The sequence below is a fragment of the Sceloporus occidentalis genome, unplaced genomic scaffold, assembly GCF_023333645.1.
Source record: "Sceloporus occidentalis isolate IW3139 unplaced genomic scaffold, rSceOcc1.0.p SCAF_8, whole genome shotgun sequence".
Lineage (NCBI taxonomy): Eukaryota > Metazoa > Chordata > Lepidosauria > Squamata > Phrynosomatidae > Sceloporus > Sceloporus occidentalis.
In genome coordinates this window covers 17,719,458-17,744,516 of record NW_028316988.1, presented here as the reverse complement: position 1 = coordinate 17,744,516, position 25,059 = coordinate 17,719,458, and the positions used below count along the sequence as shown (strand labels likewise).

Here is a 25,059-nt window from a genome sequence, read left to right as displayed (position 1 = left end):
GGTCTTGTAATGCTAATATTTGTGATTATTATTATTAATATTATTGCAACATTTTTTAAAACTGTTATTGTGAGGCGCCTGTTGGGGAGAAAGGCGGGACAGAAAATAAATACACAACGACACAATTGTCGAAGGCAGTGCTATCAGGGAACGACCTCTCTGAGGTAAATAAGGGAGGAGCGTTTCCCGCTCTTTTTGCAGTCACGCGAGGGGCGGGGCATCGTCAAACGCCACGCCCACAATAGACGTCATCGCCTCCCCTTCTTAGGGCTTCGCTTCGCCGTTCCGTCCTGCGCGTGCGCACTAGTTCATTTTTCTGCCGCGTCACTTCCGGCAGCCGGTGGAAGCATTTCCGGGTCGGGCGTCGGCGCCGAGGCGTCTCTTCTGTCAGCCGCAGCTGGTAAGTTGAACAAGGCAGGGTTAAATTCCTCCGGTTTGGGCTCCTTTAATAACACGGTTTAATGAAAAGGCTCCTTTTAACCTGACGGAGGAGGAAGGACGTCTGTCTCAAGGCTGCTATGGAATTCTGGGAGTTGGAGTTTGTTGTGGGGCCCAGAGCGAGGGAATTCTGGGAACTGTAGTTTTGTGAGCTATTCAGCCTTCTCTGCCAGAGAGAACTCTGGTGCCACAATCAACTACAACTCCCAGCATTCCCTAGCACTGCGCCAGGGCAGTCAGAGCAACTCCCATGCTTCTGGGATTAGAAGAGAGCGGCCACGTTCAGGGTTGCAATGGCCAGGCAAGCTTCATTAAGGGCTGCGTGGCAATGGATCTCCAGAGGCAGAGTTGCTGCGATGCAGCTGAAAAGGCCAATGCGATCCTCGGCTGCCTCAATAGAAGTCTAGTGTCCAGATCAAGGGAAGTCATAGCGCCCCTCTATTCTGCTTTCGTCAGGTCCCACCTGGAGTATAGTGTCCAGCTCTGGGCAAAGCCATTCAAAAAGGACGTTGAGAAGTGTGTCCAAAGAAGAGACCAAAATGGTGAAGGGTCTGGAAACCATGGAGCCCTATGAGGAAGGCCTTAGGGAACTGCTGGGGATGTTTAGCCTGGAGAAGAGAAGGTCAAGGGGTGATACCAGAGCCCTGTTTAAATACTTGAAGGGATGTCATTTTGAGGAGGGAGAAAGCTTGGACCCAGAGCAATGGATGCCAGCTCCAGGAAAAGAGACTCCAGCTCAACATTCGGAGGAACTTCCTGAGAGTAAGGGCTGTTTGATAGTGGAAGACACTTCCTTGGAGTGTGACGGAGTCTCCTTCCTTAGAGGTCTGTAAGCAGAGGCTGGATGGCCATCTGTCAATGAGGATATTTCGACTGGGAGTTCCTGCATGGCAGAATAAAGGGGTTGGACTGGATCAGGGCCCTTTTGGGGGTCTCTCTCTTCCAGCTCTATGAATCTGTGATATACCTGATCTGTGTGTTTCCTTGAGTCCTAGCAGTGGGAGCCTGGAAGGGTAAGGTGAAGTCTGTGGCTGTGCTCCTGGTACTGTATTCACAAAGTCAGCCTGAGAATCAATGAGAGGCTCTTTGAGGCTCTGTCTGTCAATGTGGCAGCGCCTGGTATCCAATAGCCATTGCAGAGTTAGCAAGGAGCTTAGTGAATTATTCATGGTTGCTGAGGGGATCGTGTTAGGTAGATAAAGTGAACTGGAAGTAGGTAGTTTCTTATGCTTTGGACAGCCTCTCATGCGCTGGGTGTCTGCTTTCCTAGTGCAACCAGTGTTGCCTCCCTCTGCATATGGCAATAGCAATAGCTTTTTGTGGGTTTGGGGAGCTATGTGGCCATGTTCTAGAAGTGTTTATTCCTGACGTTTCGCCAGCTTCTGTGGCTGGCATCTTCAGGGAATGCTGGCATGGAAGGGAGTTGGGGATATATATATATATATATATATATATATATGTATATATATTGTGTGACTCTAGGTTGGAAGGAGTGATTTCCATGTTAATGTGTGCATTGCTTTGTTGTTGATGGCAAGGCCTCAGGTTGGGAGGATCTGCAAAGACACTTTGAGTCTGTTTAATGCAAGATCTATTGTTTGCTGGGAAATCCCCTGACCCTGAATGGTTTTCATTTGCGTTTTGCTGGGTCTTGAGTTTGGTGTTTTTCAGGACTGGCAGCCAAACCTTGCCCTGTTACAGACGGCCAAAGTAAAGCTGCTTTGGGTCTCTTTGGAGGTATGCTATTTAAATGATGCGTGGGTCCTACAAATCCAGAGGTCGCGCCAAAGCCACACTCCATTCCTTAGCACTGGAGTGCAGCTTTGGTGCAGCTTCCGGATTCTTAGGATGCATGCATCATTTAAACAGCATACCTCCAAAGAGACCCGAAGCAGCTTTATTTTGGCAGTCTGTAACAGGACCTTGTTTCCTTTAAGGTTTAAGGGTTTCTTCTTTCTTGTTGAAGCTGTCTTGCTGTTTGTGGGTTTCAATGGCTTCCCTGTGCATTTTGACCTGATAGCTGTTGGCATGATTCAGAATTTCACTGTCTTCAAACAACATTTTGTGCCCAGGATGGTTTCTAATGTGTTCGGCTACTGCAGATTTTCCTGGCTGACCCAATCTGCAGTGTCTCTCATGTTCCTTGATTCATGTTTGGATGCTGCATTCGGTGGTCCCTATGTAGACTTCTCCAGTAAACTCCTGCAGCTGCAAGAGGGTCCCTCCCGTCCTCCGCTGAGCAAAGCATTGGCTGGATTTTCTTGGTTGGTTTATAGACCATCTGGAGGTTGTGTTTCCTCATCAGTTTCCCGATTCTGTCTGTGACTCCTTTGATGTATGGTAAAAATAGCCATAGCATTTCTATACTGCTTAACAGTGGACTCAGCTGTTTGTAGTCTATAAGACAATTGCCCCCAGCAAGCTGGGAACACATTGCGTATTTAGTCCAGCAAGTTCAGAAGTTATAAAGGCAAGGATCTCTTTTCTGATACTTTCAACAAAGCATTGTATTGATTGCCATTCTGGTGACCTGATTTGCTCAGATACTAGAATAGCACTCCTGGAAGAGTAGGTCCAAACTTAGTTCTTTCATTCTGATTTCATATCATTTTTCTTCCTAAGGAGCAAGTGGGAAACGTCAAGATGGTGTTGTGTCTCCGGTTGCATTCAAGTCAATGGCTAGTGTGACGCAGTTGCTGTCTAAAGGTGCTGCTGCGCTTGTAACTCTGTGTGTATGTGAGAGAAAGGTATAAATGAATCATAGACAGGTTCTGAAACACCAGCTCAGCACTTCTGCAATTCCTTTGATGGGAAAGATGAGCTTCCCCAATTCATGATGTGATTTTGCAGCTGTAGCTGTTTCTCTGAGTGGCTCGGCCAGAGGATAACCAACGAATTGAGCAAGTATATGATGGCATTACAAACTGGCTCTGCAAAATTGGCTCTTTGACGCCTCTCTCTCTTAGTAAAGCCACATGCTTTGGCAGCATCCTAAACAGCTCTTTAAGGCTCTCCTCTCATAATTTGACTTTCCTTTAAGCCTTAGTTTGGAGAAAACATGCCGACCATTGTCTGGCTTCAGTTCTTGAGATTTGCAGGGTCTGGGCACCTTAGAGGAGAGAATGCAGCTACTCTTTGTTTCTTCTGTTAGGATTCAGATATAATTGTGCCTGAACTGAGCGTGTAAGATCTGCCTCCTTTGAGAGCTGCAGTGAAATTGGTGTGGATGTAATAGACATCAAGAACGGCTTTTCAAGTTCATGTAATGAAAAGGCTAGTTCAAACCTGCCTGAATGGTCATAGGGACCCTCCACCTGCGGTTCTGCAAGTGTTGCTCAGAAACAGCAACGTAGATCTTTCTACATAGAAAATATCAATTGTGGGGGTGGGATCTTAAACAATAAAGTTTGGGGGAAATTCCCCTAAATAGATGTAGATCTGGTTTTATAAGTGTGTTTGAAATTCTATTTACCAGATAACATACATATTTTCAGATACACAGCATGTCTAATTAAATATGTATTTTCAGATGCTCAGCCTGTCTAATTTTTTTCCAGTTGCCAAAACATCGCTGAACTGAAGCATTTAATTAGGACAGAAAAAGTCAGTGAAGGGCACTTAATATGGCTTAAATGTTACATTCAAATTCAAAGCCAATCAATCCTACATCATTCCTTTGTTTCTCCCCGCTCACATTTCATTTCATCTACTGAAAATTTAGGACAAGGGTAGGCAATGGGTTGGTTCTCCAGATCTTGGAGGCCCATATTGAGGAATGATGTGAGCTGCAGTTCAGCAATATCAGGAAGGCAATTCACCCCCCCCCCCCCCATTTCCAGTTTGGGAGGTCAAGAGACACTAACACAATCTGCCAGAAAATCCCTTAAAGGGTCAAGGAAGAGTTGAGTTGAAACGCTAGTGAAAATGTTGTGTTGTTTCAATTTGTCACTCAGCTGTAAACTGATCTGAAGACTTTATGATTCTCCTCTTCCAGGATTTTGCCACACTGCAATGGGATGCTTGTCATGACACACAGGAAACTGTCACATGCCCAGTCACATAATATGTTATTTGCTTTGTTGTGGGTGTCAGAGGAGAGGCGGAGAACAGAGTAGCCTTAGCAAACAGCAGAGGAAAGAACTGGCGAAACCATGTCTAAATATCCCTTGCCTGAGAAAATCCTGTAAAACGCATGGGGTTGTCAAAGGTTGACAGGACTTAAAAGCATATACACATACTTCAAAAATTTGGGTTCTCCTGCTGTGTGTCTGTTTACAGCCAGCAGTAGGACCCAAAGTTTTAAAGTTGAAACTAGTCTAAGTACAAGGTTGTTGTTGTTGTTGTTGTGTTCCTTCAAATAGTTTCCAACTTATAGTGGACCTATCATGGGGTTTTCCTGGCAAGATTTGTTCAGAGAAGGTTTGACATTGCCTTCTTCTGAAGCTGAGAGCATGTGACTTGCCCAGGGTCACCCAGAGGGTTTTATGGCCAAGCGAAGAATCAGACCCTTGTCTCCAGAGTTGTAGTCCAACTTTCGAACCACTACGTCACACTGTAAACTACAGTCCTTAAACTACTACTCTCTGTAGATAGGCTTGTCCCTGTTCATTGAACTCTCTTGTCGTAGTTGGTTTTCACACATGTCTGTCTTTTTTCTTTTACTTTCCAAGCACTGCTGGACTATGAGCCCCTTGAGGGAGTGGAATTGACTGGATGGAAAATAAATCTGGCCCAGAGGGAGATCTCCTCGATCCATTACTTTGTGTGTTGACAACCTGGTTTGGAGCAGTTGTTATCTTTGAGGTCTTGGCATTGAGAAGATGTTTGCAAAACTAAAGAAGAAGATTGCTGAAGAAGCGGCTACTGCTCCCCGAGGGGTATCCAGAATGCCCAGATCGGTCAGCAAGGAGTCCATCACATCCATGGGAGCAGATTCTGGGGATGACTTTGTAAGTGTCCAAGGCTGGGTTCAGGTGTAGCATTCCCTCCCCAGCCCACCCTAGACAGTGTCTCACCAGAACATAGATTAAAAAGTAATGTGAAAACAACAGGCAATAGTCCTTGATATCATATGCTTTTCTTAAAGCTTCCAATGCATGCTGAAAACAATCCCTCTAGTTACTGTACATGATAGTCTACTTGCACTTGTTACAGATTCTGCTTAGCTTAGTATAAAAATATGTTGCAAGTCATGCGAACAGTAAATGAGAAGTGAGTAATACCAATCTTGACTTTAGAGAAAGGAACATGCCCAACCAAAGTACATTTTAATCATGAGAGAGAGTGTCATGGAGCCCTATGATATGCCTGTACCTTTCTGATAGGTTACTATTACAGAGCTTATATAGTGAGACCTCCTATGTGTGTCTTAATTTCCCAAGCCCTCTGATGGAAGCAGCTCCAGAGAGGACCTCTCATCTCAGTTGTTCCGAAGGAATGAACAAATACGGAAGCTGGAAGTCAAGCTGTCTGGTATGTTTCTTGTTGCTTGTGGTGCTGTGGATTTCAGGAGCTGTAACCATTGCTGACTCAAAATGTGTAGCGCCCTACATCCCTCCCACCCATTCTGCTTCTGTGATCTACTGTAGCAGGAGTCCAGTGGTCATTCCACTTTTTCTGTACGAGTAGGTTTTCAGTATGTTCACCTTGAAATACAAAGAAACAACTGCTATTGTCTAGAATGGGGAGGCGGTTTTTGGAAGACCAAAGGCTCATTTGTGCTCCGTCCAGGTGATTCTTTGGGCTAATGAGGGTCCTATTATCAAATACAGGTACCTCTTACCCATGCTTGTAAAGTTATAACCACAGTGGTAAACTGCAGAAAGTATTTTTTTACTTTAAAAAGCATCTTATGCTAACTGATACTGTGTAAGATATTTGGCTTTTTACTGTAGAAAGCACAGTTTGATTAAAAAGGGTATAATTGAAAGAAGTATAATGTCTGATCCCTACTTCTCTGTCTCACTTAGCCAAATAGTTAAATTATACAGACCAATGCATTGCCCTTGTTTAGGTGGCAGAAGAATTTAATGATGTCCTTTACAATTTGTTACATTCCAGAGTGCTTGCTTTTAAAGGACCAGCCTCCTTAGTCTGCTCAGATGGGCTTTTTAAAATCACAAGGTTTGGGAGAGCCTTTCTGACTAGATAACCACTCCAGTCCTTACAGCACTGGGATATACATAATTCCCATTACTGACAAGACTGAGACTATTTCCTTTTGTCTGTACCTCCTCTTGCCTTCATATTTAGTGTGCAGTAGCAGCATCTTGTTTTGCCTGGTGTTGAGGTGAGGCCAGTTGCTTTGCCTTGCCTTAACAGAAATGATTTTCAGACAAAGAAAATCGTTGCCTGTCTTCACTTACCATTTTTGTTGTTGTTTCTCAAACCCTCATCCCTCCGGCTTTTCCTACTGTCTGTCCATATCCGGTTGGTGCCGCTGCCTCCTTTCCCCCAAGATTATGCTGAACAGGTTCGAAACTTGCAGAAGATTAAGGAGAAGCTTGAGAATGCTTTAGAGACCCATCAAGATTGTACGTACTCATCTTTTCTTTCCCTCTTGTAAGAAGTCTCTGAAAGTGCAATGTTCAAAGCTCTCTTTGAGACTGCCGTATGTAGCCAGCCAAGTCACCCAAGAATACTAGATGTAAACTCGCCACCCAGCAACAAAAGAAGACAGAGAAAACCATGCTTGATTTTTTTCTCTGGGTCAAGGGTTTGTTGGTTTTCCAAGGCAGGGTCACTTGGGACCTGTGCTGGAGGAAGGTATCTGGGCAGAGGGCAGATTGCAGAAGATACACAGAGGGCCAGTGCAGTGCCAGCCTTGAAGTTTAAAGCTACCTTTCTTAGTAGCACACTTATATGTTAGGCAGAACAACAGGGTCAGTGGTGCTTGAGATGGAAAACAGGAGAGAGATTGCTTTAGAGTGCTGGACTGGGAGCTTCAAGATCAAGGTTCAAGTCTCCACTGAACCATGAAACTTGCTGTGTGAGGATGGGCTATCACTCTATTTCTGCCTGCCTAGTTTATCTCACATTGTTGTTATTCAGATAAATTGTAGAGGAGAAGAGCCCTATACAATGCCTTTCGTTCGTTGTCAAAAAGGCAGGAGATAAATGTAATTAGTATTAAATTAAATTCTGATGAGGTGGAGTGTCCAGTATTTGTTCCAGGTCTAGCCAATCCAAAAGCTTCCTGACTTCTGCTCGCCAAATGAAATCCTTCTGTTTTCTTCTGTTCCTAATGTCAAGCCACCCACAGTTCTGGGGATCTTGATAGGCTGGAACCTAAGCCTTGGGCTGTGGCTTTCTCATATTGAATATGGGCATCTCCCTGTGGTCTGATCCTACAGTTAAGTTGTTTTGGGCATCGTGTTTCAGTCAAGGTGACATTCTCCAATATTCCTTCCTGTGTATTAGTTTGGTGGGGTGAATGCTTCTGTATGAATTGGCTCAGTTTCTCTTTGCACATCAGGAATTAAAATGTCACATAACACCACAGTTTCTCCTTGATTTGTAGTAGACAAAGAAGCTACTGTGTTTCAGCTGGAGCTTAGTGGGAGATAGAAGGAAGCTGGTGTTGCTAAATGTTTACCTTATGTTACTCTCTTGTTATAAATACCCTAAAAATAATACATTATGTACACATTTGTGTGTGTGTGTACATGTACAGGCATGCAAACAAATAATAATCAAACAGATAGATTTAAGACTTTAGTTAAACATTTTGGCTTCCACTTTCTGCTCTTTAATTAAAAATAAAATTTTATGAATTTTTTTGGTTTGGTCATTTATACGTTAATTTTTACATTTAATTTAGTGTTTGAGTGTATCTTTCTTGGATTCCAAGCCTACCTTTGTTCTTATATTAACTGATATATGTATTTATATGGTTAGTTTACAATATGTATGGAAGTTGCATAGTTCAGTTTTTGTGGTACAGCTAGTTTTTGATGCAAAGAATAATCTGTGCCACTAAGTACAACAATTTTTACCATTTTAAAAGAAAATGCAAAATGTAATGGTGTACCAGGTAACACTGAGAGGGTGCAAGGAAGAATGCCAAACCATGGTTTGACATTAGGAAAGCAATTCCAAGGAGCCTTGGGCTTGTCAGCTGTTTCTTTTGGCTGAGGTGTTGATCCCGATTAGCAATAAATCACAGTTAAAGTATTCTGGGAGAAATCTTTAAGTAGAGACTTTTCAAGTGCATTGTCATTGTGGCTCACGTGTTACATTTCCTTTGCAGCCTTTGTGAAGAAACTCCAGGAGCAGAATGAAGCTCATCAGGCTAGCACTGCCAAGATGGCAGAAGGAATGGCCTTGGCACTGGAGAAAAAAGACCAGGTAATCTCTCCAGGAAATCCATGGCTCCAGGAATTTCAAACCTGTGTGCGTGTGTGTGTGTGCAATAAACTGCTCAAGGTTTTATAGACAGGCAATGCTCACTGTGCACCTGTATTTGTATTTTTCAGTTCCAGCAGTAATGTTTAGATATGCATCATCTGCAGCCTTATGTGTCAAGACAGGTTCAGGATCTGGAAGTCACTCTTCCAGTACGTTCCAATCACATTATCCTCCACATTTCTACTCATCACTAGCCCCTTCTTAAATCTGTTCTCAGCCATTTGGTGGTTTTAGCATTGTCCTCTGCCAACCCTTTTTGCAATGTAATCAATCAGTCTGTTATCTCCTTTATAGCAGTATATAAAATGTACCTCCCCTAGGCTTGGATGGCACACAGTTATGACTGAACTCAGCCTTTGTTTAGGAAACCTCATTTATGCTTGGGAGGCATCAAGGTTCCTTAGTGGACTCCAATAGAGATTTAAAACTATATCTCTAAGGAGGGGGGGAGTGCAACTCAGGCTGAGTTGTCACAGGTGTCACTCACACCCACCTCTTTTCCTTCTTCTGTTGCAAGAGTGAGAGAATCTGTGGTCCTCCTGATGTTTTTTTTTTTTTTTACTTCAGCTCCCATCACCCAGCTAGCATGGAAGTGGCATGGAGGATGGATGTTGAAGTTCAACATCTGGAAGGCCACAGGTTCCCTGTCTTCCCTGCTGTACTGACAGTGTTCTTTCAGAGAGATTTTTTTCCTCTGAACGTTCAGTTTAAGGAAGGCAGCCTCTGTGATGTAACAATGGTGCCAGCCCTTGCAGTTCCTTTGAAGAATTGTGGTATGGGTTCCCACCTTATTGGTTCTGGATTGTAGTTAGTTTTTCCCCTGTGACTTTCTTCCAGACAGTCCCTCTCTCCCAGCCTTATTTCCTATAGGCTTCGGGTGCAGGTGTGCCAATGTTGATTTGTCCTTTTCTCATTTCCCAGGAATGGAAAGAGAAGCTTTCTCATCTTGAAAAGGCAAGTGGCTTACATAAAACCAGAGATGGGTAGAGATCATACTAGGTATCTCTGTAGAAACAGGGATGGGCAGAGATAGTACTAGCTATCTTCTTTAAAGCCATTCCCCTCCCCTTGGTTTTGGTTTCTAGATGGGCTAGAGACATCTTAAACAGGTTAATCTCTCTGGGTTGGATTTCCTGCTATGCAAAGGACTACAGTCTAGTTGGTCAGGTCTGCAAGGATTCCTTAGATTCATACAATTATAAGAGTTTGAAGGGACCATATAGACACACACACACCACCGCAATACAGAAATTAGAGCATCCTCAGTAGGGAGCTGTTCAACTTCTTTTTGAAGTGCAGAGACATACTGTAGATATGGTTGCCACCAGAATGTTCCCAAGGGACTAAACCAAGGGGAAATATTTCATTTTTGTTTTTCTGTAAGGAAAGAAAAGATGCCAGGTATTTCTTTTCAAGTTAACTGATGCAGGCCAGATTGCAAAATCTGCACAGGGTTTTACGATTTGAGGTTCAGGCAGGCAGGACTTCCAGCTACTGAGCAGCTCCCTCTCTGTCAAATCTGATTGATTTTTTTCACTGGAGTTGGGAAGTTCCCTGAACCCTCTTTCCTGTGTCTGTATTGGGCGGTCAACAGGAGAAGAAGCTCCTTTCAGCACAGTTGCAAGAAATGAGAGAGCAGAGTTTGAACCTGTTCCAGAAGAGGGATGAGATTGATGAACTGGAAGGTTTTCAGCAGCAGGAGCTGGCTAAAGTTAAGCACATGGTAAGGCTGTCTCATTTGGAGAAGGACAACTGGGTCTAGCCAGTTCCAGCTTTCCAGAGAAATGATCCAGGGAACCTTGGCTTCCCTGTCCCAAAAGACTCCTTAGCCTACTATCTCCTACTGATCTATTAGTATTTCTACGGTCCTGAATTTCTGTAGTCATGGGAATCACGAAGGACACTCACCAAATAATATCAGAGTAGAAACATAGAAAGATGCCTTATGCCAAATTGGACTATCGGTTTATCTAGCTCAGAAGTGGGTGAAGAGCAACCTGTGATCTGCTTGTGGCCACCAGTTCCCCCAAATGATAGAATCATAGCAAAAATGATTCCTAGGAGGCCCTCAGCTACCCAAATGTTCTCTAGTAGGTGCCATCTTCGCCACATTTTGGGGGGCTCAGACTAATTTAGGCCCCAAAAAGGCCTTTTTAAAAAAGCCTTCTGGAGATGCCAGGAATAAGACCAGGGGCCGTTTGCTATGTCATAGACTGTGATCTGCTATTGCCTTCTCTTCTAGGCACTGTCTGGATCAAGACCAGCTTGGCTTTAGTAATCATACTGCATCTTGTGACTTCAGATAGTCAAGTCTTGGTGAGAGTAGAGCATGATAGTTGGGAGAAACCAGTTCAGGCATGGTCTGGGACAGATGGGGAGCTAAGATATGTTAATTGAAAGGTGAAGTAGCGGTTAGAGAGAGTACTCACTGATGCATTTTTCAGAACTCCCAACAGTTCACAGTAAAGAAAGAAATGACATGTTTTGCTCAAAACTACATGCTTAAAGGGCTGCTCTCTTGCCTGGAGCCTGGCGTTTTTCTTTCTCTTGGTTGTTCCACAATGGGTACATTGCCTGCAGTGATGAGCAGATTTGGCCCTTGGGGAGCAAATATGCAGGTTCTTCAGTGTGGTTATCTCGGGCACTGTAGTTCCTGGGGGTCCTGGCTTGAGGGTTTCAGTTTCAGGAATGGAGATATAGTCTAGTTTCGTGATTTAGTCTCAGTGCCAGGGCCTAGGACTTGTAGGTGGTGCAAGTGAGTCAGCTGATCCCTTTCCCTCCAGATCAGTCCCTGGGCTACTGAGTGGTAGAAGCTCATGTGCCAAGACAGGGCAGGTTTGAGAAGTTCCTTGCTGTGTCTCCAGAGCAGGGATAGGCAACCTGAATCCCTTGAACCAATTTCCAGGCTCTCTGAAAGTGATATGTTCAGACCCTTGTCTGTCTGTCCCTTCCCTGTCTAAGTGAATAAAAAGAAGGGGGAAGAAAAATGAGGATGGCATAATCTTTTCTGTCTCCATCTAGTGCCACACTGGCAGGTGGACCAAGACAGATTACACTCTCCCATCCCAACAAAATGCAACTCTCAACATTAAAAAAAGAGAAGCCCGTCCATGCCCTTGAGTCATCTCCATTAGGCGAACTTGGTTTTTGAACTGTTGTTGCTTTTGAATCTCCAGCTTTTGAAGAAAGAAGAGTTGCTGGCCCAGATGGAAGAAGAACTGGGCTCTGCTACACAAGAGGTGGCATGTGTCCAAGAGGAGCTGCAGGTCTCCCGTGCATTGTCCACACGCCTGGCTGCAGAGCTGCAGGAGCTACAGCAGCAGCATGCGGACCTGCAGGCAGAGAGGTAGAGAATTGATGCTGTGCTTGAGACAGCTCAGAATATTGTTTGATTGCAAGGCCTTGTGTGCCCAAACCAGACTGGTGATAACGGTGTGCAGTGGCCAACCCTGAGAGAGAGAGTGCAGGATAAGGCCTTTGGGATGTCCAGGCTAGGAATCAAACCTGGCCAGCCAAAAAAAAAGCCTCCAGCCCCAGGACCTAAGATTGTAGAAGGCTTCCAAGTCTAAATGTGGGCCACCTTGTTTGCTCCAGCCTGACTTAGAAATTTGTGTTGTATCCATCCATATGTCACGGCACCCTTCTGGACACTCGGCTAAATACAGTTGCTCATCCCACCTAAAGTAGAATTGATGGAGAAATGAGACTGATATAAGTAACAACTTGCCCTTCAGATATTGATTGAGTTGGTCTACTGTAGTTGGGACTAGCAAATTGTTTAGGGCATTACCTTTTCATTTAGAGCTGAGCTTGAAGATGCAGAGAGGAGTGCAGAAAGCAAGATCACCATGCTAGAGCAGCGAGGCCATGAGCTCCAAGCCTACGTTCAACGCCTATCAGTAGATCTACAAAATGTAAGTTAAGAGATTCAGTGCACTTCTTTATAGACAGTGGGGGGAGGAGATGTTATTTGCTCCCATCTATGCTAACCTGCATAGCCAATGCTGAGATATGCCAAAAGTTACCATCCAATAATATCCAGAGAAACTACACCTAGCTGATCAAAAAAGTGTGAAAGTCTGTTCGATTCATTTGTTAGATCCTGAAAGAATGCCAAATATTGTATGTCTGGTCCAGTGAAAAATGAAACAGGTCACTCTTAGTCACACTCCCTGAAATTGTATCTTACACCCCCTGGGAGTGTGGACACTCCAGGTTGGGAACCCCTGCTTTAAATAATAGGTTTGTGGTCTCTGTTGGGCTTAGTGTACTATTCTACAAAGAGGGAAGTGACTCAGCATCAAAAAGAGGATGAATGAACATTTTTGACATTAAAAAATAAAGAGGTTGCCATCCCAGAGTAAGAATCCTACGAAATAATGTTTCATCCTTATCCTAGGTCATAATTTTTAAATTTGGTTTCAGACATTATCCCTAAAGCTCCAGGGAGAGTAGGGCCATTGTATTTATCAAGGTTAGACTTAGGGGCCTTTTTCTTCAACATTCTAGGCTCAGGTTGCTGCCTCTTGTTGTGAAAAGAGACTGGAAACCTTACAGGGAGAGCATGACTCTTTGAAGCTGGAGTATGAACAGCACAAGCAAAAGGTAAGGCCTGAATGTTCTGAAAAGTGGCTATTAAAAATCGCAAAAGGGCTAAGAGAACTTCCAGTGTTCAGGCACAACAAGACTTGGTCTAGAGCCATATCATTAATATCTGGGAATTGGAAAAGCTGAAACATAGAGGAAGATCACATTACAGGAATAGCCAATGTGTTGGTTCCATGAGTTCATCACGTCTCAAATTCCTCTTGGTAGTCATCTTTCCTTCTGTTTAAACATTTGGACATAGCTCTGGATGCCACTGAATTAGTTTTTCTTTCTCTTACTTTTTGGAATGCCTAATCCCTCAAAGAAATTTAAAAAATAAATTAATTGCATGTGCTAAGACAGCCAGCATGGCATCGTGGTTTGAGTGTTGGACTATGAAGCCCAGGATTTGATCCCCACAGAGTGACCTTGGTCAAGTCATTTGATCTCAGTCTCAGATGAAGGCAGTGGCACACCTCCTCTGAACAAATCTTGCCATGAAAACCCCATGATAGTGTCTCCATAAGTTAGAAACAACTTGAAGCCATATAACAACAAAAGGAGAATGAACTAAAAAAAAAGCCGTATTGGAAAACCATAACTCTCCGGTTCTGCCAAAGACAGAGAGATGGTGCCAACACAGGTCTCTTTAGACTCATGTGAGGAGAGATCTCTTACTATTAAATGTGTCTGTTCCCTGAATATTTTCCCAACAAATGGCTGCAGAGCAAATAATGTATGTTTGTGTTCCAACAGATGATTATTGAAGTGGAGGAGAAAAGCCAGCTAGTTGGCCACTTGCAAGAGAAAGTGACCGTGCTGGAGAAGCGATTTGAAGGGAACCTCTCTGGTGATGAGCATATTCGGGACCTGCTCAAAGAGGTAAATGTGGATTGCTAGTGGCATTTAGAAGTGATGGCAGAGTATTGTCTTGAGGGTGACCCTGGCTTTGCCTCCCTCCTCCATCTGGTGTTGTGGGAGAACAACATTCTGTCGTTTCACAGCTTCTAAAATACATTTCCTAGAAAGGGCACTGGGATCTTTTCATGTTCACTGTCAGGTGGTGACAGTTGCTGTTTTCCTGTGGGAAAACGCATACGGGTTCAGTACATTTCAGGGTATAATATATTATATATAGATAATACATATTTTGTTATTTGATATTAGCTGCTAGGAGGGCCTTGAAAGTCAAAAGAACATTCTATAAAAGAATATTAGTAAGAGTTACTAATAAATAATAGCAGCTGCCATATCTAACCTTTCCAGAAAAGTGCTCTGGAACAGCGGCTGGAGGAGGCCAGGCAGCAGCTCTTGGCCGCACGGACAAGTCACACGGAGAGCATGAGTCTGCTAGAGACGCAGGTATGTTGGGCAGGATTGGTCTTTGAGGCCTGGGTTTGTGCTGGTCACTTAGATTTTCCACAGAATTCCCCTTGGCTCGGTAAACATGAGGGCATAATTTGGAGGGGCTTCTCATTGTTTTTCCATGGTATTCTTCCACCAACAATATATGAAGTAACTGTGGTTTCCTCTAAGCATGTGCAGAGTGTTTTTCATTGATTACTGAATAACTGCAACTGGTTCTTCATATTTGGCCCAAACAGGATAAGCCTATAGACCAGTGAGTGTATTTTTGCAAGCTGCTATATCTCTCTAGCCAGAAGTGTTACAAGCTTGCCATGTTTTGGGAGGTTTGAATGTCTTAGGGCAGCCTTGGGGGGGGGGGGGGCTGTATTGGTTTACCCCATGATAGGTTCACATTAGGTTCACCATAAATCAGACACAACTTGAAGGAACACAACAACAGTAACAACAACCCGTAACCATTCCTTGCCTATATAATACTAGAATTCTAAGAGAAAATGCCTATTTTGTACCTGGAAATGGGAGTGATAACAGATGATGCATGACTTGCAAACATGAGATTCCCCACTTGCTCTCGCCGGCTGTATCACTCGACGTGGTGCGGCTGGTGAAAGTTGCACCAGGTGATTCTCCTGGTTGTGCGTTTCAGCTCAAGAGTCAGAGATGGTGTGTGTTACATCCTAGATCAACAAACTGAATGGCAAATTGGCTGAAGGACAGGCATGCCTGAGCGAGAGAGAGGAGCTTGTGCGCAGTCTCCAGGAAAGCACTTTGCAGCAGGTAGTGGCAATGTGAGCTGGTATGTTTCTCTTAACCCTTTCCCATGCTGCAAGGATGGTTGGTTGGAGGTGGTGTAGGCATTTGCAGTGTCAAAATCCAAGGAAAGAACAACCTCTTGTTTTTGTAGCAGAAGGATCTTGAGCAAGCTTTCCGGCTTGCCAGTGAAGCAGCAGCAAAAAGCAAAGAGGACATAGAGGAGAGAGAGCTACAGATTCAAAAGCTGGTGAGTTGGCATGGTTTAGCCTCTACCAGTATCACCGAGAACGTAAAGTAGAAAGGAAATGCTTAATAGATATCCCAACCTGACTTGCGAGCTTTAGTGGAGAGGGTGGGTATGAGGTCCCAATGTGGTGATTTGAAATATAGCCTTACTGCACCTGGCATTCCTTGGATCTAGACACAATTTGGGACCTTAAAATGGTGCTTCCCAAGCTAGCACCGTGTGGAATGTGCCTTCAGGGGAAGGCAACGGCAAACCTCTGAACCAACCTTGCCACAGAAACACCATGAGAGGTTTGCTTTAAGGTCACCATAAATTGGAAACGATTTGAAGGTACACAACAGTAATAAATATTGTTCGTACTTGCCATCCTGTATGCCCATCACTGTTTGTTTGTAGGGGGGTGAGTGGGTGGTTGTGGGGGAGCAACAAAGAACACTTTGGCCATAAAATTTCCTCCTGCAGAGTTAAGGGAGATTCAGAACTTGCCTCTTTCTCTGCCCTCACCTCCCTTCCTTCCCGGCAGCAAGCAGACCTGGAGCTGGAGAGAATCAAATCGGAGGAAGGCCTTTCTGCTGCGCAGCGCCACTACGCAGAGCAAATGGGAAAGCTGGAGGAGCAGGCTGCAGCCCTTGAAGCTGCACAGGAGTCTGAAAGGGTGGCTTCCCAGTGCAAGATTGTGAGTGACATCCCCATGTTCAGAGCAGCATTCTTTTTCCTTTCTAGGCTATATAAAAGAAAATTAAAATTCTGCCCAAGGAGTAGCTGCGCATTGAGAGGGAGGAGGATATATGGGCAGAATGTGGTGTCATATTTTTTCTGAACTAAGATAATACTGGTTTTGAATTATTTGCTGAGATTTTTAAATGTTGGTACCCATATGATTTACATTCTGAGGCAGAAACACTATCTCACTCTCCAATATTTTCTCACAGTACCTCTGTGAAGTAGGTTATCTCTCTCCTGTTTGAGGCAAACAAAAGTTGATAGAGCACTTGGCCAAGATCATTCAATGAGTTTGGGTCTGAAGCGAATTTGAACACCAGTCATTCTTACTGAACTGCAGTCTGTTTCTTGAACCATGTGGGATGGGAGTAAGGGCAGTATTTAACTAAAATAAAGCAACTTTATCTCTATGTAGCAGTTCCAATAGATATGATAAAAATATAGTCTTTTAAAAAAAATAATTAGTTTAAACCACAGTTAACAAAGCACTACTAGTGTTAACATATAGATACCTGATGTGAGCCATTAACATAATCACATAAGATGAAATTAAAATAGTGTGCCAATGTTAGGTTCACGTTACTCTGGAGACAATATCTGAGAATTGCCGGATCAAAATATGGTCTTATATTTATCTCTGTTCATTTAGAGCCAATTGGAGAAAGAAAATGAAGAACTTAAAATAAGATGCAAAGACATGGAAAACTCATTAATGCTGCAAGAGTCAGAACTTGAAAGACTAAAGGTATGGAGACAGGACTTGTGATCTTCTTGAGAGCCACATTTAGTCCGTTGGGACCCTGCTGCAACATTTTGTAGCAGATACACTTTGTTTTTAATAACAAGACAGCACTGTGAGTCCGCACACACTCCCTTCCCTTTGGAGAGGAGGTGTTTAAACCAGGACTAGGACATTGGCTCCAAAGGGCCAGAAGAGGCCGCCATTAACATTATCCCTGATAGATTGTACCTTATTGTGGACTTTAGTAGGAAGCCAGTATGGGCTGGGAAGCAGAGAATAAATATAAATAAATGCATTTGTTCTTCATCCTATCCAAAGAAAAGAATTGCATTGGTGAGGGAGATGAGCTCTTGATCAAGCCTAGATGTGTTAAATGTCAAAGCTAGCGATAGGTGATCATCTGCTTTCTTGAATGAAAGATTTTTGTTTATCTCTTGTTTGTTGCCCAGCTTATTCTTGCTGTTAAGAAGGGGAAAGAGAAAGGGAAGGGGCACTTGTTGGGGGAAAGAGAGATCTTTAGTAACTGGAGCATGCGTCTTCTCCCCGTTGGCATGTGGAGGGTGTCTTGTCCATATAAAAATAGCAATGACCCTGGTAGGGGTGACAACATTTTCCTCACTGCTTATAATTTTGGATTTTTCTTCATCTCAGGCTTCTGTCTTTTTTGCAGGCTGAAATAAGAAGTCATGCTGAAATTGCCCAAACTCAGGAGGAAACACAAAAGCAAAGGGAAGAGCTACTGCAGCGGCAGGTGAGAGGCTGCATCAGTCTGGCGTTGGCCCTTCTGTTAGGACCGATTGCTGTGAGATGCTGTGCCCAAAGCATTCTTTCCTGAAATTGCTTTTGAGTGTAAGCAATATTAGAATCCAGCAGCTATCTATTGCCTTGGCAGATGTTCTGCTTAATTTTAGGGACTAAAAAAATGGTTCCTGCCAATTTTGAAAGTGACTGGAAGTTTAGGAAAGATAGGAAAGATAAACTCCTGAGTTCTGTGGCCAAGTGGGAATTTGAACCCTGGCCTCCAGAGCCAGCATGGTATAGTATAGTGGTATAGTGGTTTGAGTGTCGGACTACAACTCTGAAGACCATTTATCCCAGCAGTTTGTTTATTCTGAAGATTAATACCTAGCTGAGTGTAATCTTTCAATCTGAGGGATCGCCAGGCAGTTTACAAGTCAGATCTTGTGCTCCTGCAGCCTTGATTCTCTTGAACTATCATGCAGGTCTGCAACTCCAGGACAACTGGCTTTCGGAGTTATGTTCCTTTTGGCAGGGAGTGGGACTCTTCAGTTCCCTGCTTCTCCTTTGCTGGCTGATCGGAGTCTTTCTCTTCACCACATTTCCTTTTCAGTGATGGGTTTGCACCTGCCACCTGCTGTTTCAAATGGGAAATTTCATGTGGTCATTGCACCCTTATCCAGCCTGGCAGAGTGACTCTTGGTACATGGGCTCTTTCTGCTATTAATCCAAAAGAACTGAAATCAGAAATGGTCATGGGGATCTGTCGTGTGAAAGCAGAGATTGGTTTGTGCTGTAATCTTTGATGGGTTTTAATATATGCAAACTATGACAAATCATAAACACACATACAGATACCAGGACATTTTGAAAATAAGGACTAGTAGTTGCAGTCTGACACACTTTATGGCCCTTTTTCCTGATGGTTAGGTTTCAGACTTGACGTCATTATTAAAGGAGAAAGAACTATTGATCGCTGAAAAAACAGACACACTTTTGAAAGAGGAGGAAGAGCTGAAGCACTTAAGGCAAGGTGAGAACCTGTGAATCGTACCTGTCCATTGTTACTGGCAAGTTGTTGATGCCATTACTTAAGCCTCCTTCCTTTGAATCTGCCCCCAACCCAGCCTGAGTGCAGAAAACATTTTCTTAATCCTGTCAACATCTGTGGGTTTTAGCTCCACCATCTGAGCCTCTCATAAGGTGCCCCTTATCATTCTTTACAGCAGTTAAACCTTTGAACTAAGATTCAGATTCCCACCTGTCCATAAAACTCTTCATCTGCTCTTGGGCCAGTTGCTCCCTTTCTCAGCTTGACCTACAAAGCTGGTTATGAGGAGAAAGTTAGGGGAATACCAGCACCCCTCTGTGTTCCTTGGCAAAAGGATAGGGTAAAAGTGGAGTGCCTGAAAGAAAGAATTCTACCTCTCCCTCTTCTGTTCTAATTTAATGTCAGGAAGTTGCCCTTCTGATCAGCCATTTTTCTTTCTCCTAGGCCATGATGCACTTGTGCAGCAGATCCAACAGTTGCAATCCAGCCTAAAGCTGTGCCAGCAGCAGGCTGCTGAGCAAGAAGCTGAGGCAGAAGTGCAGAGGAATGCATTGCACGCCCAGCTGCGGGAACAGCAGGAGCGCCTGGCAGCCGGTGAAAAACAAGTGAGCACCAATGAGCCCTGAGATGGGATGGGTAGACTTCCTCTCCTGCCCAAAAAAACACTGAGCATACCAGGAGCAAGTGGGGGGGGCGGGCTAGGTGTAGTCTACTGACTAGAACTTGGAAACGTTGCCTTTCTGTACTAACGTTCTTAGAAGCAGCATGACTAATGCTGGCTGGGTGGTTCAGGATTGATAGACCAAAAAGGTAACTTCTCAAAGTTCTACTTCTGAGTATTTTTCATAACTAAATGTTCTCCTCTATCTTTGTAAGGGTATCAGAGATGCCAGTCCCTCAGTTAAAGAATTTTGAGTGGCTAGAGGTTATTTTTTCCTTAGACCCTGAAGGTCTCTCAGTTCAGAGGGAGTATTCCTCTCTTTGCTCTCTGCTTTCCCCTCTTGTACCTGCCTGCCTTGAACCTTCTCAACTTGCATGCAGCTCCATTTCATTGTTTGTGTTTTTTCAGCTCTTCTCTTTCTTGCCTTCTGCAGGCTGCTACACTTGTATCAGCAGCCCTGAAAAAACACTTGCACCCCTCTGAAGATGGAGAAGCTGCTACCAATGGGGAGGTGTCTGCTACAGATGTAGTCCAGCTCCAGAAGGAGAACAGAGATCTGGAGCAGCAAATTGCAGAGAAGAACAAGGTGAGGGATCAACTCTGTCGGGACGCCTATCGATAATTTTCTCCTGTGCATTTCCAGACTTATGCCTCTGTTGATCCAACTGCAAATAAAAGAGTCTCTGGATATAAAAGAGTCTCTGAAGAGGGTCTACTTGGATCTTCAGTCAATTATGTTGAGAATAGTAAAATAGTAACAGACAATTATTCTTTTCTTTCTTGTGTGAAAGGAAAGCAGCACGGGTAACACTCACCCTTATGCTAATTACACAAAGCAGTGCAATTTGCATAACAGAACACTAAGTAGATATTGCTGGAAAGATATTGTGTTGACTAGGTGCGTGAGTTGAAATTATCTTCCTCCCCACTTCTCCACTGGTAGATGATAAAGCAGCTACAACAGAGAATGACAGAACTAAAGAAGACCTTGCAGAAAGAACTGGTAAGTAGAGTCTACCCTTGAAGTCTTTTTTTCCCCAACTGTCCACCAGGCTAGCTATGCACTCTTTAACAGCTAAAAAATCACTTTCTGATCAGCAGCTCCCAGAATTGGCCAACAAGGTCATTTGAAAAGAAAATATTCTAGTTCCCTATCCTAGTGTTGGCCTTCCCCTTCATAGTTCAGTGTTGCATGTTTGTACCATGATTCCTAAACACAAACTGATTAATTTGATCATGGGATCAGAAATCTCTGTCCTGAGAGTGCCAGTGTTTTGTTTTGTTTTTTTAAAGCAAGTTTCTAACTCTTACAGAGTTGAAAGTAAGGCCTTGTGGAGCTTTGTTTTTGAAGACAGGATGAGAAGTGCTTGAGTGAGTGTGGGCAATCCCTGCTAGCATTTTAGAATCCAGAATGGTGGATACTCTCAGTGCCTTGGGCTGGCACTAGCAGAATTAGAGCAGTAAACAGCAAGTGCTGCTGAATCCAACATTTGTCTGGTGCAATTTAAGTGGCTGTGAAAAATTAAATTCAGTGTGAGAGCCAGATAGTCCCTAGTTATTTCCCTGTCAGGCAGGTGATGTCTGGGGAAAATCTCCAAGCCTGCAGGAACACTGAGGGAGGAAGCTGGTTCTTTAGGGCCAAGGGCACAGTTGCTCTCCCATTGCTTCTTTGTTAGAGTGGAAGTAGAAGATAGGCTGGGGCCTTACCTAAAACCATAAGGGCCAGGTGGGAGTGAAATAGTGTTAACTGTGAAAAAATCTCCTTCCCTGGATTATGATAGGTAAATCTATAGGGTTCCACAGGAATGGAGCCAGGCTACCTGAAGAACTATGTTCTTCTTTATGAGCCTGACAGCTGTTTAAAATCTCTGGAGGGGACCTTTTTTCCCCTGTTCTATCAATCTGCAATGGACATTTGGTAAGGAAATGAATAGACGTTCTTCTTAGGGTCTGTTCCAGGCTCTGGAAATCCTATCCAAAGTAGCCTTGGCTATTATAATCTCCAACACCTCTCTTCTACTGGGCAATAACATTCTTTGGCCTTTGGCCTATAGGCTAACTTGTAAATGTGCTGTATTTGGTTGGCTCCCCCCCCCCCCACCTTGTTCTATATTCCTTTTATTTCACATCTTATTTTGTTATATTTGCTTTTTTTGCTCTTAGCCATCTTGAGTACCATGTGGTGGAGGAACAGGGTATAAATTTAGTAAATACATCTGCATAATTTATGCAGGTTGCTAGGTCCGCCAGTACAGAATGTGATAGTATCAAACATGGAGTGTGCACGCACGCTTTTTACAAGGTTAAATGGTGAGGTAGTTTCACTCTTTTGCAGATAGCTTACTCTCCAAGACAACCTGGAGAATGTGGCATGCATTCCACCTGCTATATGATTTTTCCCCCTGTTATTTTATGCTTGTACTATGTTTCCCTCTTTCAGAAAATCAGGCCTGATGGCGAGGTCCCTGAAGCACCCACTGCTGCCTTGACTGTGACAAACAATGCAGACCTAAATGACTCCCGAGAGATAAACTTTGAGTACCTTAAGCACGTGGTGCTAAAATTTATGTCCTGCAGGGAATCTGAGGTAATTTTTATTACTGTTAAAAAAAGTGCTTTTGTGCTGCTAGTCTTAACCATTGGCTTTGGGCAGAGGGACTGTGGATCAACATTTCTCTGAGTAGAGTGGATAGCATTATGCACCTTCCAGTGTTTTTGCTGAAACAAATGTGAAAAGCTCATCCATATCTAGAATAAGATCTGATGGTTGTGTCCGGTCTTGTTGTGGCATCTGTTGGACCTCAGCTGGCAACTAGGTGCAGATGCAGCTCAGAACCTAACATAGAATAGACATGATTTTTCCTCTTCTTATGCACTTATGAGAGTTCAGAGCTTCCTCCGTGCCTCATTAGTTGGCTGTGCCTTGGTTTACACTTGACCCACTGTGTCATGTTTGCGGTTGTATTTCAGGCATTTCATTTAATCAAAGCCGTATCTATGTTGCTCAACTTCTCTCAAGAGGAGGAAAACATGCTCAAGGAAACACTGGAGTACAAGGTAAGGCTCCGTTTGAACTCTTACAGTGAGGTCACACATGCCTTTCTATCTGTGGAGTGGAAGTGATGGCTTGCATGTGTGAAGCAGTCACCAGACCACTTACTCCCCTTTTGCTGCTGCACCCCCAGTGCAAGACTTCTCACAAGAGGCAGTTTTGTGCATTCATAAGCAAGCCTCTTTTGTTTCCCTTTTAAAATTTTATATCAGTTTATAGATACAGTATATACAGTAAACGTTGGGAAATCATAAAAGCTCAGGCCTGTTTTTGACAAAGTTGTGAATTGCATCCTGCAAGGAACTATGGTGCTAGTCCATCTATTTCTGGGGTCATTAGCAATGAATGTGCACATTAGATGCTGGGAACTGCCACATCTGTGACTGATGACACTTAAAAAGGTATGCCATAGAACCACCGTATCCTGATTTATATTGTGCTTATCCCCCTACCCAGATGTCCTGGTTTGGGTCAAAGCCACCTCCCAGGGGTAGTATCCGACCTTCTATCTCAAGTCCAAGGACGCCTTGGTTGTAAAAGACCCTGAGGATGTGCTGCTTTGCCTGCCTCAAGTTGCTTTTTTTTTCCTGTGAGAAGGATGCTGCATCCACCGAGGTCTTACTTGCTCTCACCGCAGTATTTTGTACAAGAACTTTGGGGGGAGAACATGTTTACAAAGCTGTACTGGAAAACCAATGTTCTTTGCTGTAGCTGGTGACACCTTTGGGAATCACATCCATCAGGGTGGGCCGTGTGGTGGCAGTAATTGGTAGCACGGACTACCCCAACAATGTACTGGAAGCAACCAGTGGGTCTTGTGTTTGCATCCTTCCCAGCTTCCCCTGGGAATGGGAAGTTACTTGGTCTTCTCAGATTTAACACCTCCCTTGCTTATGAACATGACTTTCCTATGACTGCAGCGTCTGGTGCGCTCAACCTCTCTGGAACGGGCATCCTAGGCCACCAGCTGGAGAGCACAACTTTTTAAGAGCTGGCCAGCTTTATTTTTCTTACAGAAAAATAATTTTAAATCGTCGTTATGACAATACTCTTGCCTTTTAAACTGGTGTATTAAATGTGTAGCAATGTACAGACTGGGAAGTGGATGGCAGCCACTCATTTTAAAAGCGGAAACAGAGAGCTTAGTATTAAGACAAGGCACCAAAACTTGATTCCTTGACAGAATTGCTATTAAAGCAGGTCTGCTTATCTGGAACTGTATTCGGGCTGAAGGGAGTAGGAAGGGCTAGTGACCCAGTGATGTGCACCAGCCTCTGAAAACATATCCTAGAATAGGTTTCACCCACAACTGGCGCAAGAAGCATTTGTTACTCTTTAATTGATGGACTGGGTCACACAATTGCAGTTAACTTTTAACCAGTTTGGGCACGTACTTGGTCTACAACTCCCAGCATGAAAGCTGTCTGATGAGGTTCTGGAAGTTGTAGACAAGAAGTAACTTTTTCTAACTCTGTGTTGCTGTTTGAGGGTTATTGTATTCAGCTTGACTTATTCCAAGAAGAAACTGCTGTCGATTACTTTGTTCCTTTCTTGAATAACCAAAAACAACACACTACGCCCTTAGTTTACAAACTGCAGGGTTGTTATTTTTTTAATAACCTAACCAGTGTATTTAGTGATGCTACATACTGTACAGGAACACCAACCATGTAATGCAGCAGGTTGCAGTTCTGGTTATTACTGCATGTTGCAAAGCAACAGTATTTTGAGCAACGTCTTACCAAGGAAAATTCAATGAGGGGATTGCATTTTTCTTTATTAAGAGCATGGAGTAAAATTTGTAACAGTTGGGTCTCCTGATACTGCTCAAGAAGAACCACTGTCACGGTATTGCATAGAAACCCTCATGGACAGACTGTAGTAGCCTTAGCGCTGAATTCTTGTAAGCTTTCAAGAGCGAGAATGAGGTGTGTATATTTATTCATAGCAGCAACTAATGCACTTTTTCTTGTACAAAGGAAACACAAACCACCTACAGCGTATGTATATAGCAAAAAGGCATTTAGGGACACTTGGCTAGCCGACTCATTCAGTGTACATATGGATTATATTATGTAATGGCTTCTAGAAACCTAATTTGTGGTGCAATACATTTTTGATTAAACCGTGAGGCTCACTTATTTATCTTCTTGCCTGTACCCTTCTTTGTATATATTTGACTGTAGAACTGCCAGGTATTTGAAAGAGCTATCTCTCTTAATGTGATGATGACCTTAAGAGAATCTATTCTTGGAAAATCTGGCCAACCCTGGATTTTGGAAACCCATACTTC

General features: G+C 43.6%; 1 protein-coding gene across 5 annotated transcripts; it reads left to right on the top strand.

Moving 5' to 3' along the window:
• Positions 1-325: 325 nt before the first annotated feature.
• Positions 326-24,907, top strand: LOC149308072 (golgin subfamily A member 1-like). Of its 5 annotated transcripts, none has more exons than XM_089535023.1 (24): positions 326-400; positions 5,109-5,387; positions 5,820-5,910; positions 6,897-6,971; positions 8,687-8,784; positions 9,766-9,798; positions 10,439-10,567; positions 12,021-12,190; positions 12,647-12,758; positions 13,354-13,449; positions 14,188-14,313; positions 14,698-14,793; positions 15,481-15,576; positions 15,707-15,799; positions 16,323-16,475; positions 17,172-17,267; positions 17,935-18,015; positions 18,933-19,035; positions 19,498-19,658; positions 20,148-20,300; positions 20,658-20,717; positions 22,155-22,301; positions 22,685-22,771; positions 23,223-24,907. In XM_089535023.1, exons 2-24 carry the CDS (start codon positions 5,259-5,261, stop codon positions 23,301-23,303), a joined length of 2,466 nt encoding a protein of 821 aa, XP_089391149.1. In that variant the 5' UTR covers positions 326-400; positions 5,109-5,258; the 3' UTR covers positions 23,304-24,907. The 5 variants fall into 5 exon arrangements, with proteins under 5 accessions (XP_089391149.1, XP_089391148.1, XP_089391150.1 ...); XM_089535022.1 differs by having other exon boundaries at positions 15,704-15,799; XM_089535024.1 differs by lacking the exon at positions 6,897-6,971 and having other exon boundaries at positions 15,704-15,799.
• Positions 24,908-25,059: the final 152 nt, after the last annotated feature.

What these genes read in the sequence shown, in the direction of transcription:
- LOC149308072 (XM_089535022.1), top strand. Translation starts at nt 5,259, where the DNA reads ATGTTTGCAAAACTAAAGAAGAAGATTGCTGAAGAAGCGGCTACTGCT. An exon ending in TTTAGAGACCCATCAAGATT is followed by an intron (nt 6,972 to 8,686) that starts GTACGTACTCAT and finishes TTTCCTTTGCAG; the next exon opens with CCTTTGTGAAGAAACTCCAG. An exon ending in GCGGACCTGCAGGCAGAGAG is followed by an intron (nt 12,191 to 12,646) that starts GTAGAGAATTGA and finishes CTTTTCATTTAG; the next exon opens with AGCTGAGCTTGAAGATGCAG.